The 11,764-nt window shown below is 47.5% G+C and overlaps 1 protein-coding gene across 1 annotated transcript; it reads left to right on the top strand.

Annotated features, from left to right (window-relative positions):
• Positions 1-676: 676 nt before the first annotated feature.
• Positions 677-8,605, top strand: KRT2 (keratin 2). The gene is made up of 9 exons (XM_086403822.1): positions 677-1,256; positions 2,532-2,746; positions 3,113-3,173; positions 3,992-4,087; positions 4,712-4,876; positions 5,136-5,261; positions 6,358-6,578; positions 7,707-7,741; positions 7,845-8,605. The coding sequence occupies exons 1-9, from the start codon at positions 678-680 to the stop codon at positions 8,198-8,200; spliced, it is 1,854 nt and encodes a 617-aa protein (XP_086259948.1). The 5' UTR covers position 677; the 3' UTR covers positions 8,201-8,605.
• Positions 8,606-11,764: the final 3,159 nt, after the last annotated feature.

Raw genomic sequence — 11,764 nt, forward strand, 5'->3', positions numbered from 1 at the left:
AGGTGAAATCTCAACCACTGGACCACCAGGGAAGCCCTAAAACTGACAACTTTTTTGAAGCATCCTTGGTCAACTCCTTTCTGTGACAGGTTGCATGTTTCCCCACATGGCATTCATGCTCTGAAAAATCCCTTGTTGAGACTCTTCCTGGCACAGAAGAAAAAGCAAGGGGGAACACTGAGGCTAGTATTGAGGAGCCTCCGAAGTTTCTAAGCCCGTCATCTCTTCCATCAGCAGAACTGGGTGGCGAGCCTCCAGAGGCCCTAGGGGCAGCTGGCCTCCCTTGGATTGGTCCAGAGCAGGGAGCAGCATTCTGCAGAATGCCCTTTTTTTTTTTTTCCCAGACTGAGAAACTCATCCTGACCTCCTCTTTTGATGATTTTACAAAAATTAAATGGTGTCACAGATGCTCAGATAAACAGAAGTTTGCAATGAAAACAAGTTCTGGGAGGGAGCTGATTAATAGATTTTTAAATGGCTATTAGCTTGATAATCACTCACCAGGAGTAGCTTCCAGGCAGACCAAACTCTTGCATACATGGGCCCACACCCATGCACACCACCACCTAGTTGGCAGGTATAAAAGGGGACCATGACAGTCTTCCAACAGCAGCGCTGACTCTCCCATCGGAACTCCTCTCGGGAACCTGCAACTTCCCTCTCCGGGCAAAGGCATCATGAGCTGTCAGATCTCCTACCAGTCTCGAGGAAGAGGAGGAGGTGGAGGAGGATTCCGGGGCTTCAGTAGCGGCTCGGCCGTGGTCCCCGGTCGAAGCCGGCTATCAGGAACCAGCTTCTCCTGCTTGAGCCGCCATGGCGGTGGCGGCGGGGGCTTTGGCGGAGGCGGATTCGGCGGAGGTGGCTTCAGCAGTCGGAGTCTCGTTAACCTTGGAGGGTCCAGGAGCACCTCCATTAGCGTGGCTGGAGGAGGTGGAAGCTTTGGCTCCTATGGAGGATTTGGTGGCAGAGGAGGTGGCTTTGGAGGCGGCCTCGGCGTTGGAGGAGGCAGTTTTGGTGGAGGCCGCTTTGGAGGTGGTGGTGGCTTTGGAGGTTTGGGGGGTCCTGGTGGCTTTGGGGGTCCTGGTGGCTTCGGCCCTGGAGGATTCCCTGGTGGAGGTATCCACGAAGTGTCTATCAACCAGAGCCTCCTGCAGCCTCTCAATGTGAAAGTTGACCCGGAGATACAGAACGTGAAGTCTCAGGAGCGGGAGCAGATCAAAGCTCTCAACAACAAATTTGCCACTTTCATCGACAAGGTGAGTCATGAGAAGCTGGCTTCATCTAAGGCTCAGGATGCCCTGCTTCTTTCAGTGCTAACTGAAAAGCAAATGATAAAGATTCATTTTTTAATAAGCCATAGGTGCAGTCTGGAGAAGGCAATGGCACTCCACTCCAGTACTCTTGCCTGGAAAATCCCATGGACTGAGGAGCCTGGTGGGCTGTAGTCCATGGGGTTGCTAAGAGTCGGGCATGACTGAGCAACTTCACTTTCACTTTTCACTTTCATGCATTGGAGAAGGAAACGGCAACCCACTCCAGTGTTCTTGCTTATAAGAACACTGGAGAATCCCAGGGACAGGGGAGCCTGATGGGCTGCTGTCTATGGGGTCGCACAGAGTCGGACACGACTGAAGCGACTTAGCAGCAGCAGCAGCAGCAAGTGCAGTCACACTGTCCTGGGTAATTGGCAGTATCCACAGGGGAAAGATGCAAGCTTCATGGGTGCCATTTCCATAATAGTCTGCGGTTGGGAATTAATTGTGACATTGGCTTTACTGTCTCAGCCTAAACAAACAATACTAATGGAAAATTCTGAAAATCAGTAAAAACCTGACACAGACAAGAAATGGACTATTTCAAGCCAAGTGTTTTAGAGGGGGTTGGTAAAACATCTTCTGAGACTGTTCTTCCTTCCCTAGAAGTTATTGCTCTATTAAATTCTAGGAAGCTAAGCCTGAAATATCTATTTAGGAATGAATGAACTTCTGCCTTCAGGAGAAGCTTTCTTAGTTTTATAAACCACAAAGTTTTTAATTGATGTCACTTTGGAGTGTGATAGGGTTCTCTCCCATTTCAAGGCAGAGAAACCTGTCTAAAAAATTTACAAGGCTCTTAAAAATCAGATGGAGGAGCCCTGCCCTTATACTCATAGCCCTTAGGAACAGTGCCAGTGAAAGCTTGCTTTTGGTTTTCCCCAGAATTTATGGGACCTTTATTGGAAATTCAAGTAGATCAGGGAGGGAGATGGCCTGGAGTTTTGAAAGCACCTGCAAACAAAATAGTGGATGGGAAAGTAGGAAAAAGAGTGCTCTGCGTGGAGAGTGCCGGATGTAACATTTAGGAGCCTACAGAACTTTCCAAGTGTGGAGGCAGAGAGCTCAGAAGCTCTGCCCAGCATGATCCGGCATGCAGCTGGGGAGGATGAAGCCACGTGGTTTTCCCTATCTCCTGAAGGAGAATCAGAGCTGACCCTGGCCTGTCGGTCGGAAGGACAACCCAGAGCTCATGTGCTTTCCTTCTGGTCCCCGCAGGTGCGGTTCCTGGAGCAGCAGAATCAGGTGCTGCAGACCAAATGGGAACTGCTACAACAAATCAATGTGGGCACCCGTACCACCAACCTGGAACCCCTCTTCCAGGGGTACATCAGCCAACTGCAGAGTCATTTGGACAAGCTTTATTCAGAAAGAATGTTACAAGAGTCAGAGCTGAACAACATGCAGGATCTTGTTGAAGATTTTAAGAAGAAGTAAGTGGCAGAGTGAAAACTGGGTGGAGATAAACCTTGATTTGAGCCCATCCAGTCATTGCCCCAGAAAACCACTCATCTCCCAGTTGCATTTGTGGGGATAAAGGGGAGAGCCTTCTGTATCGTTGCTGATTGTTTGGGAGGAAGACATTTAGGGCTTTAGAGATCATGTTTTTGACAAGTTTGATGGTTAATTTATAGAAAAGCATCCTCATCTGGGTTCATCATTTCAATTTAGACAAAAGTATTTTTTAATAGTCCCAGGAAATGGAGTATTTTGGGTGAATCCAGTAGGAAAAGGAAAAAAAAAAAAAACGGGAAACAAACTAGTACTAATCTAACTGCAGTGTCCTTGGGTACCAACAGGTATGAGGATGAAGTCAACAAGCGCACAGCTGCTGAGAACGAGTTTGTGACACTTAAAAAGGTGAGTGAGAGAATGTCATGGTTGGGGTGGGAGTGAGGATGCATCAGAGCCCATTGTGCCCAGATGGACAAGCTGGAGCACACCTCTGAGTGAAAAAAGCACCAGCCAGGAAAGGGTGAAGCATGTCCATGGCTGGTTCTCATGGAAATAAAGGTGTCTCTGTAGTTCAAGCTTCAGGCAATTTCTGCGCTTTTGCTAGGGCATTTCCCATAATTACGTACTCAAAGACTGTATTGAGTCTTGAAAGCTATGACCATAGAAAGCACTTGATTTTTTTTCTAAAGGGCCGAGGAAGGCATGGGACTTCCTTAGATTGCCTACTTAAAGGTGTAGTCAGTTGGGCTGACAAAGGTTTGAGCCTGAAGGCAGAAGCGTGTGTTCTCAGCCTGGTTTCTGCAGAGGCTTTGGTGTGAAATCCAGAAGAGGTGGGATGGATAGATAGGATGGGAGAGTTGGGGACTGACTGTTAAAAGCCACAGAGGCTGTTATGCTTTTTGGTGGAAACACAGAGCATACCAAGCAGGAAGGAGAGAATGGTTGACAAAGCTCGGTCCCATCAGAGCTCTGATGGTCCTGGGGGAGTGTGAGCAGTGACGTGGGCATGTAGCCCCCTGCAGAGATGCACTGTGGACTTCATGCCAGATGAGGTCCTGTGGGGTTGTGGATTGTCTGCGGTGCCTGGGATTTTGGAGAGCAGCTGACAGGGACTGGGTGGAGGAGTGGCAGAGAGACCGCAGGGCAGGGCCCATACACAAAGCACTGCAAGGTGGGAATGGGGGGGCTGTGAGCTTCACCAGAGACCCTGACCTTCCCTGAAGGATGTGGACCATGCCTACACGAACAAGGTGGAGCTGCAGGCCAAGGTGGACTTGCTGAGACAGGACGTGGAGTTCACAAAAATGCTCTTTGATGCAGTAAGTAGGCTGCTCTTAAATGGACCCTTGCTACCTACCCTTCCCCTCAAAGGAAGTCCTCTCCCACTGGGAAAGGGGGCTGTGGGTGGGGTTCATGGGTGGCTGACTTCAACTGATCAATGTCTAGGCCACTGGGAGCTTCTTTGGTATAGGTCTTGGAGGAGAAGAACTTTCTCCTCTGATGTCACAGGAAGTAATGCTCTATTAGGACAAATTCCCTCACTCCAGCTCCCCTTAGGAAAAGACTCACCCTGCTTCTCTTCTTATATCCAATATATTTCAGAGGTCAAAATATAATGTACTCCCCGCTTCCCTGCCCAAGTGCACACACATGACTTCTGCAACAGGAAGTACAATTTAAGGCATTTGCCATCAACTGGCTTCTTTCTGGGGGCACTTATTAAGCTGCATAAACTAGGAGGCTCAGAAATGCAGACCCCCCCACCCCGGCCGTAATTCTCAGTACTACCTGACTGGGAATGGTGGCTATATCACTTTACACCCCACCCAGTACATAGTTAGTCTGAGATTCTGCATTTCCCTGACACCGGGGGAGGGGAATCCCTCCTCACTGCCTGTGGCTGTGGGCAGGGACGTCGTGGCCAGACCTTCCCTGTGTTGCAGGAGCTGTCCCAGATGCAACAGAGTGTCACCGACACCACCGTCATCCTGTCCATGGACAACAACCGCAGCCTGGACTTGGACAGCATTATCACTGAGGTCCGGGCCCAGTATGAGGAGATTGCCCAGAGGAGCAAGGCCGAGGCCGAGGCAGTGTACCACAGCAAGGCAAGTTCTGGGTGGGCAGGGAGAGCCGCAGCTCTTTCTAATGAGCTGTGTTCCAGCCCAGCCAGTAAGTGTACAGTAAAGTTACTGGTGGTTTTGTCTAGTGAAAATTGGGCATCATTCCCAAGAAAGAGTGTTTATAGTACCCCAAATGCCCTCAGTCAAGTATGGCACTGGTCCCCCATCTCCCACAAATGCAGACATGACATTCAGCTTGGTTGACCCTCCCTGATTAGATAACTCTCCTCCTCTTTCCGTGCAGTATGAGGAGCTCAGGATAACTGCTGGAAAGCATGGAGACAGCCTGAAGGAGGTCAAGATGGAGATCAGCGAGCTGAACCGCATGATCCAGAGGCTGCAAGGCGAGATCGCGCAAGTGAAGAAGCAGGTGGGGTGTACGCCCTAGGATGGCTGCAGTTCTCCTGGCTGAGTGCAGCTCAGGGTGGGGTGGGAGGTGGTGTGCAGGTGTGCAGGTGTGTGTGTGTGTGTGTGTGTATGTGAGAGAGAGAAAGAGAGAAATTCTAATATAGTGTATGTTGATCACAAAAACCTTGGGCTTGACATAATTAAGACTTAGAACAATTTTAGAGTGATCAAGAGACATTCTTGGGGCTTTCCTGATAGCTCAGTAGGTAAAGAATCCACCTGCAATGCAGGAGACCCCAGTTCGATTCCTGGGTTGGGAAGATCTGTTGGAGAAGGGATAGGCTACCCACTCCAGTATTCTTGGTCTTCCCTTGTGGCTCAGCAGGTAAAGAATCTGCCTGCAATGTGGAAGACCTGGGTTCAATCCCTGGGTTGGGAAGATCTGCTGGAGAATTCTATGGACTGTATAGTCCATGGGGTCACAAAGAGTAGGACAGGACTGAGCAGCTTTTGCTTTCACTTTTAAGGCTCATTCTCAAGTAGGGATTAAGTGCAGGGAAAGAATTGTGTTAACTTTTTGATTGCTTTCATGGGAGAAATGGAACAGTGGCTTACGAAGCTAGAGGTCATGGTTTACCAAAGATCACAGGCGTCACCTCCCATTTGTACCTCTTTGCACAGCTGGCTGTGTGATACAGGGGCAGGGAGTGCTGCAGGGGGTTGGCCAGGTTTGGACATTAGCTCTGGAAGAGGTAATGTGGGGCAGAGAACTGACTCCACAAGCAACAGAAGTTCTATGAAGCCATTCACATCAGTGTTTGCAGCTGCAACTGTAAAATAGGGTAATGACTCTGGTCCTAGATTGTGAGCATCAAAGGTCATGATGGGGAAAGGGTTAAGGGTCCAGTTAAAAGGGACTTGGGAAGACAGAGGCTCAGAGACAGCAGCAAGTCTTAGCAAGTTGCTTGTAACTTGCATTAACTCTCTGGTGACACACTTCCAGGGCCAGTGATTCTGGCTTCTCACACCCTGCACATCCTTGCTCCCTCCCTCTCCTCCTCTGCCAAGACAGATTGCACTTCCTGTCCCAACAGAAACCTTTTCTCCTTCTCTCCTAGTGTAAGAATGTACAAGACTCCATTGCAGATGCTGAGCAGCGGGGAGAGAATGCCCTCAAAGACGCCCAGAGCAAGCTGAATGATCTGGAAGAGGCTCTTCAAAAAGCCCGCGAGGACCTGGCCCGGCTGCTGCGTGACTACCAGGACCTGATGAACACCAAGCTGTCCCTGGATGTGGAGATTGCCACCTACCGCAAGCTGCTGGAGGGCGAGGAGTGCAGGTGAGGGGCCCCAGGAGGCCAGAGGGTACCCTGGTCTACCTTCTCCTCTCCTGGAGCCAGGGCTGGAGGTGGAGGCAGAGAAAGCAGGGGCAGGGGCAAGGCCTTCTGACAGCTGAGAGCTGACCTCCCTGGAGAGATTCAGGACATAGAGCAGCAGTGTGCAGCTGTAGGCTTATCAGTGTGGAACGACTAACAAGGCAGGTTAAATTTTAAATTAAATGAAGCAGTAAATTAATCTTTCTCTTTTCTGAAAGGGAAAACTGATGGTGTGAACAAAGATTAGTTCTCAACGATCTGAAACATCATCTCTGGGTCTGCAGGGTGTGTGGCGTCTTCTCCTTCCACCTTGTGAAGCAGCGTGGGATGTCGTGGGTTGGAAGGTGCCGCCTGGCTGGGGCATGCCCAAGGAGCAGGCACCAGATCTAGCTCTTTGCAGGTTTCTTGAGTGAACTACAGAGCCATGTGTTAACCTCCGGAAGGGAGCCTTTCCTTCCTCTGTGGTCTAAGACCCTTGTCAGTGTCCTCAGTACCCCTGGTGATTCAGTCTGGCTGAAGCAATTAGACGGCAAAAGCTCCTCGGTCCACCAGAGAGCCAGTATTACAGAGAAGGAGTGGCTTTGGCTTTGCTCGGGCTGCTGCTGGGTACCTGTCTGGAGGCCGGGCCTCCTCTCCCCAGCTTGCAAGATGATGTGGGAATGAATTCAGATGAAGCAGGGGAGGGCGGTGTGGGTGCAGGGCAGGGAGGCTGTACAGAGTCGCAGTTCTCTCTGATTTGAATGTTGACAGAACAGTCTTCATTTGAGAATTTCTGGTGTGGCTTGGATTCTGCATATCAGACTCCCTAAGATGGATTTAAATAAAACAATGGGTTCCCAGTTCAGAAGTGAATTTGCTTTCGATCAGTTTTATCAGAGCAAGAAATTGAGATGACTTGGGATGCCAGACTGTGGAAACATGGGGCCCATCCCCATCTCCATGATCCGCAGCACCAAAGAAAGTGGGCTGTGTGAGGCCGTGGTGGCTGAGTTTTGAGGCTGACATGGGTGGTTATAGGTGGAAGTTGTAAAACCACGTATGCAGAGTACCTAAGTGCTCTGCCTAGAGTTATCTTTTCTCTCTCTCTGGCAGGATGTCTGGAGACCTCAGCAGCAACGTGACTGTGTGTAAGTGCAGGGGGCGGGGGAGTGGTCCTGTCCTGGGGGTGGAGTGGGGCAGAGGCGCCGAGGCAGTTGGCACTGAGGTATAATGCTGTCTGTCTCTCTGCAGCTGTGACGAGCAGCAGCATTTCTTCAAGCGTGGCCTCCAGGGCTGGCTTTGGAGGTTATGGTTCTGGAGGTAGAGGGTCCAGTTATGGAGGAGGATTCAGCTCTGGAAGCAGCAGTTACAGCTCTGGAGGCAGACGATCTGGTTCCAGAAGTGGCGGTGGAGGGAGCTATGGCTCGGGAGGTGGCTCTCGAGGAGGCTCTAGTTCAGGAGGAGGATACAGTTCTGGAGGGAAACACAGCTCTGGAGGCGGTGCCAGAGGAGGGTCCAGCTCTGGAGGGGGTGGTTATGGCTCTGAGAGGGGTGGTTCTGGCTCTTGTGAAGGTGGCAGTTCCAGTGTGACCTTCTCATTCAGATAAGGATAGAGTCCGTCCTTGACCCTCCCCCTCCAGAATGCCTGTCTCTGTACATCTAACTGACAGCAAGTCAGATCTTGTGATCCACCTCTCACGGCATTGTGGGGCAAAGAGATGCCCATAACCAATCAACTGGAGCCAGTAACACCCTCTGTCCCAAGGGGAAGAGTCTGCATTGTTTAGGTTTGAGCTTCCAGCCCCGCCCCATTCCCTGCCCCTTCTTGCAGTTGCCCTTTCAGTGGTCCTTCTCCCAAAGGGTATTCTGTTGATCACCCCATCTGTGCCTGTGCCTTTTCCCTGGTGGTGCCCCCAGGGAAACATGCTTCTGTGTATATAACTCTCTTGTTGGCTTTGCAGCTAAAGTGTTGTGGTCTTGGTGTCTGCACAATAAACTTCATTTGCAACTCATAGCATGTGATGTGTGTTTAATGTCAAGCCTTGGCAGAAGTGAGTAGCCAGGAGCTATTAGTCATTGCTATCTGGTCAGGAAGATCCCCTGGAGAAGGAAATGGCAACCTACTCCAGTATTCTTGCTTGGAGAATCCTCTGGACAGAGGAGCCTGGTGGGCTCTATGGGGTTGCAAAGGGTCAGACAAAACTTAGCAATTGGACACACACACACACACACACACACACACACACACACTGAGTAGGATGAGCCTCGACTGGAAAAAGAATGAGAATTAAGGCAAGGATTAGATGTTCTTTTCCTTAACTAGGAAAAGCCAATGGTGGAAGGAATTTGTACTTTGGAGAGTTCTTTTCTGAAAGTAAAATAATGAAACAGGACACAGGCGAGTTTTAGGAATTTTCAGTTCTGGAGGTATTGTGAGGTTTATTGAGTACAGTTGAATCATGACTGTGGTTCACTGGTGTGTATCCATGCTCAGTCACTCTGTCCTGTTGTAATCTTTGTGATCCCATGGACTGTAGCCCACCAGGCTCCTCAGTCCATGGGCTACAGTCCATGAAGTTGCAAAGAGCCCAACACGACTTAGCTACTAAACCACCACCAAACATCTTTTGCCATACTTCCTTTTTTCCCAAAAATGAATAATAAATTTCTCAAAGTAGGAAAAGAATATTTGCTCAAACACAACGTCTTTCTAAAATTCCTAATTTATAATGCTCAACTGTCCTCCAAAAAGTAGTGACATTCTACAAGAAAGTCCTTGTCACTTTATCCTGGCCAGTACCAAATAATCAATATTTTTTAATTTGGTGGTGAAGCAATATCCCCTTGTTTGAATTAGCAATTATGTCTTATTGAAGAAACCTTTTCATATGCATATTTTTCCTTTTGCATTGCTATTCTCTTCTTAAAAGTCTTTAAAAAGGTTTTTTTTTAAGTTGGAATATTGTTGATTTACAATTTTGTGTTAACTTTAGGTGTACAACAAAGTGAATCAGTTATACATATACATATATCCACTTTTTTCAAGATTCTTTTCTCATACAGGTCATCACAGAGTATTGAGCAGAGTTTCCTGTGCTATACAATAGGTCCTTGCTAGTGATCTATTTTGTATATAGTAGTCTGTATATGTCAATCCCAGTCTCCCAATTTATCCCTCCCCACTACTCCCCCAGGTAACTGTAAGTTTGTTTTCTACATCTGTGACTATTTCTGTTTTGTAGATAAGCTCATTTGTATCACTTTTTAAGATTCCACATGTAGTGATATCATATATATATGTCTGTCTTTGTCTGACTTACTTTGCTCAGCATGACAATCTTTAGGTCCATCATGTTGCTGCAAATGGCATTATTTCATTCCTTTTTGTGGCTGAGTAATATTCCACTGCATATCTTCTGTTGATGGACATTGAGGTTGCTTCCATGTCTTGGCTATTGTAAATAGTGCTACAGTGAACACTGGGGTGCATGTATCTTTTCAAATTATAGTTTTCTCCAGATATCCATAGTCCTGCATACTGAAGATTTTCTCCAAAAGGTTTTTAGGTTTACGTTTTAAGTCTATTGTCTTATGAGTCAATTTTTGTCTAAAGTGTGAAACTTAACTTGAGGGTTTTGTTTGATAGATTGTGCTTTTGATCTCTGTTATGGGTTGAATTGTTTCCTCAAAAAAGTTATATTGAAGTCTTAACACTCAGTACTTCTGAATATGACCTCATTTGGAAATAAGTTTTTAAAAAATTTCCCTTGAGACTTCTTTTTTGACCCATGAGTTATTTAGATGTAAATTGTTTAGTTTCTAAGTGTTTGGAAAAAATTTTGTTTTTTTACAATTTTTTTTTTTTGGCCACAGTGTGCAGCTTGTAGGATCCTAGTTCCCCAACCAGGTATTGAACCTGGGCTCTCGGTTGTGAGAGCACACAGTCTTAACCACTGGACCGCCAGGGAATTCCTGAAATCTTGTTTTTTAAAAATTAAAAAAATGTTTTATTTCCGGTTTTATTCCTTGTGATCAGAGAATACACTCCATATGACTTGAATTTCTTCTTTTAGTTCTCTGAGTTTGTTTTCTTTTTTAAACTGAAGTATAGCTGATTTGCATGTTGTGTTAGTTTCAGGTGTACAGCACACAGATGCAGTTATACATGCACACATACATTCTCTTCAGATTCTTTGATCCTATAGGTTATTACAAAATATTGGGTATAGTTCCCTGTGCTACACAATAGGAATAGGTCCTTGTAGGTTATCTATTTTATATATGGTAGTGTTTACTCATTGGAAAAGACTCTGATGCTGGGAGGGATTGGGGGCAGGAGGAAAAGGGGATGACAGAGGATGAGATGGCTGGATGGCATCACCGACTTGATGGAGGTGAGTCTGAGTGAACTCCGGGAGTTGGTGATGGACAGGGAGGCCTGGTGTGCTGCGATTCATGGGGTTGCAAAGAGTTAGACATGACTGAGTGACTGAACTGATACATTAATCCCATCGTCCTTAGCTCCTGAAGCCCCTAGTTGCTGTACTTTCTTCTCTCCACCTTTAAGATCTTCCTATATTTATTATATCTGTCATGTCCAGGTTTCTAGTTGTGGTAAGTGGAGTGAGTTCACACCATTTCTCCTGCTAGAGCAGTGTCAGAAGAAAGTCTGTCTGCTCCATCTTTCTGGATAAGAAATACTTAAATATTCTTTTACAACATGATTTTAATGCTCATGAGGGTGATGAGGATTGGCTTTGTGCTTTCTTTGGGCTGATTCCTCAGAGATACATGCCCCAGAGGCTTGAGCAAAGGCTCGTGGTAGCACTGCCCCTCTGTGGGAAATGGGACTGACTTAGTAACTGCATGAAAATTAGATAAGGGTTCAGTGGACATTGATTCCCCAGGTGAGGGCAGGGCCAGGATATGAAATGCAAGGGACCCACTATTTGAAAAGCCACTTAGGAGAGATTTAAAGGTAGGTACTGAGGATCCTGTCCTTAGGAGAAATGCTTTCAAGGGTCACTGAAGCATCTCTTTGTCTCCTCCATGGCTTCCTGGGAACCCTTCCTCCACCCCAGTTCTGCGAGGTAACTAAAGAGGAGTAGAGGGAAGATGGGATTTGGATCTTGTCCTCAGGAAACTTTCTGGCTGTTTGGGAGGATTGGCAC

The sequence above is a fragment of the Bos grunniens genome, chromosome 5 (genome assembly GCF_055505025.1).
Source record: "Bos grunniens cultivar Pamir isolate PY7600 chromosome 5, Bosgru_T2T1.0, whole genome shotgun sequence".
Taxonomy (NCBI): Eukaryota; Metazoa; Chordata; class Mammalia; order Artiodactyla; family Bovidae; genus Bos; species Bos grunniens.

Bases quoted from the DNA above. Each gene is read 5' to 3' on its own strand.
- KRT2 (XM_086403822.1), top strand. From the start codon at position 678: ATGAGCTGTCAGATCTCCTACCAGTCTCGAGGAAGAGGAGGAGGTGGA. The intron at 6,579-7,706 runs GTGAGGGGCCCC...TCTCTCTGGCAG, and splicing joins CTGGAGGGCGAGGAGTGCAG to GATGTCTGGAGACCTCAGCA. The intron at 7,742-7,844 runs GTAAGTGCAGGG...GTCTCTCTGCAG, and splicing joins CAGCAGCAACGTGACTGTGT to CTGTGACGAGCAGCAGCATT.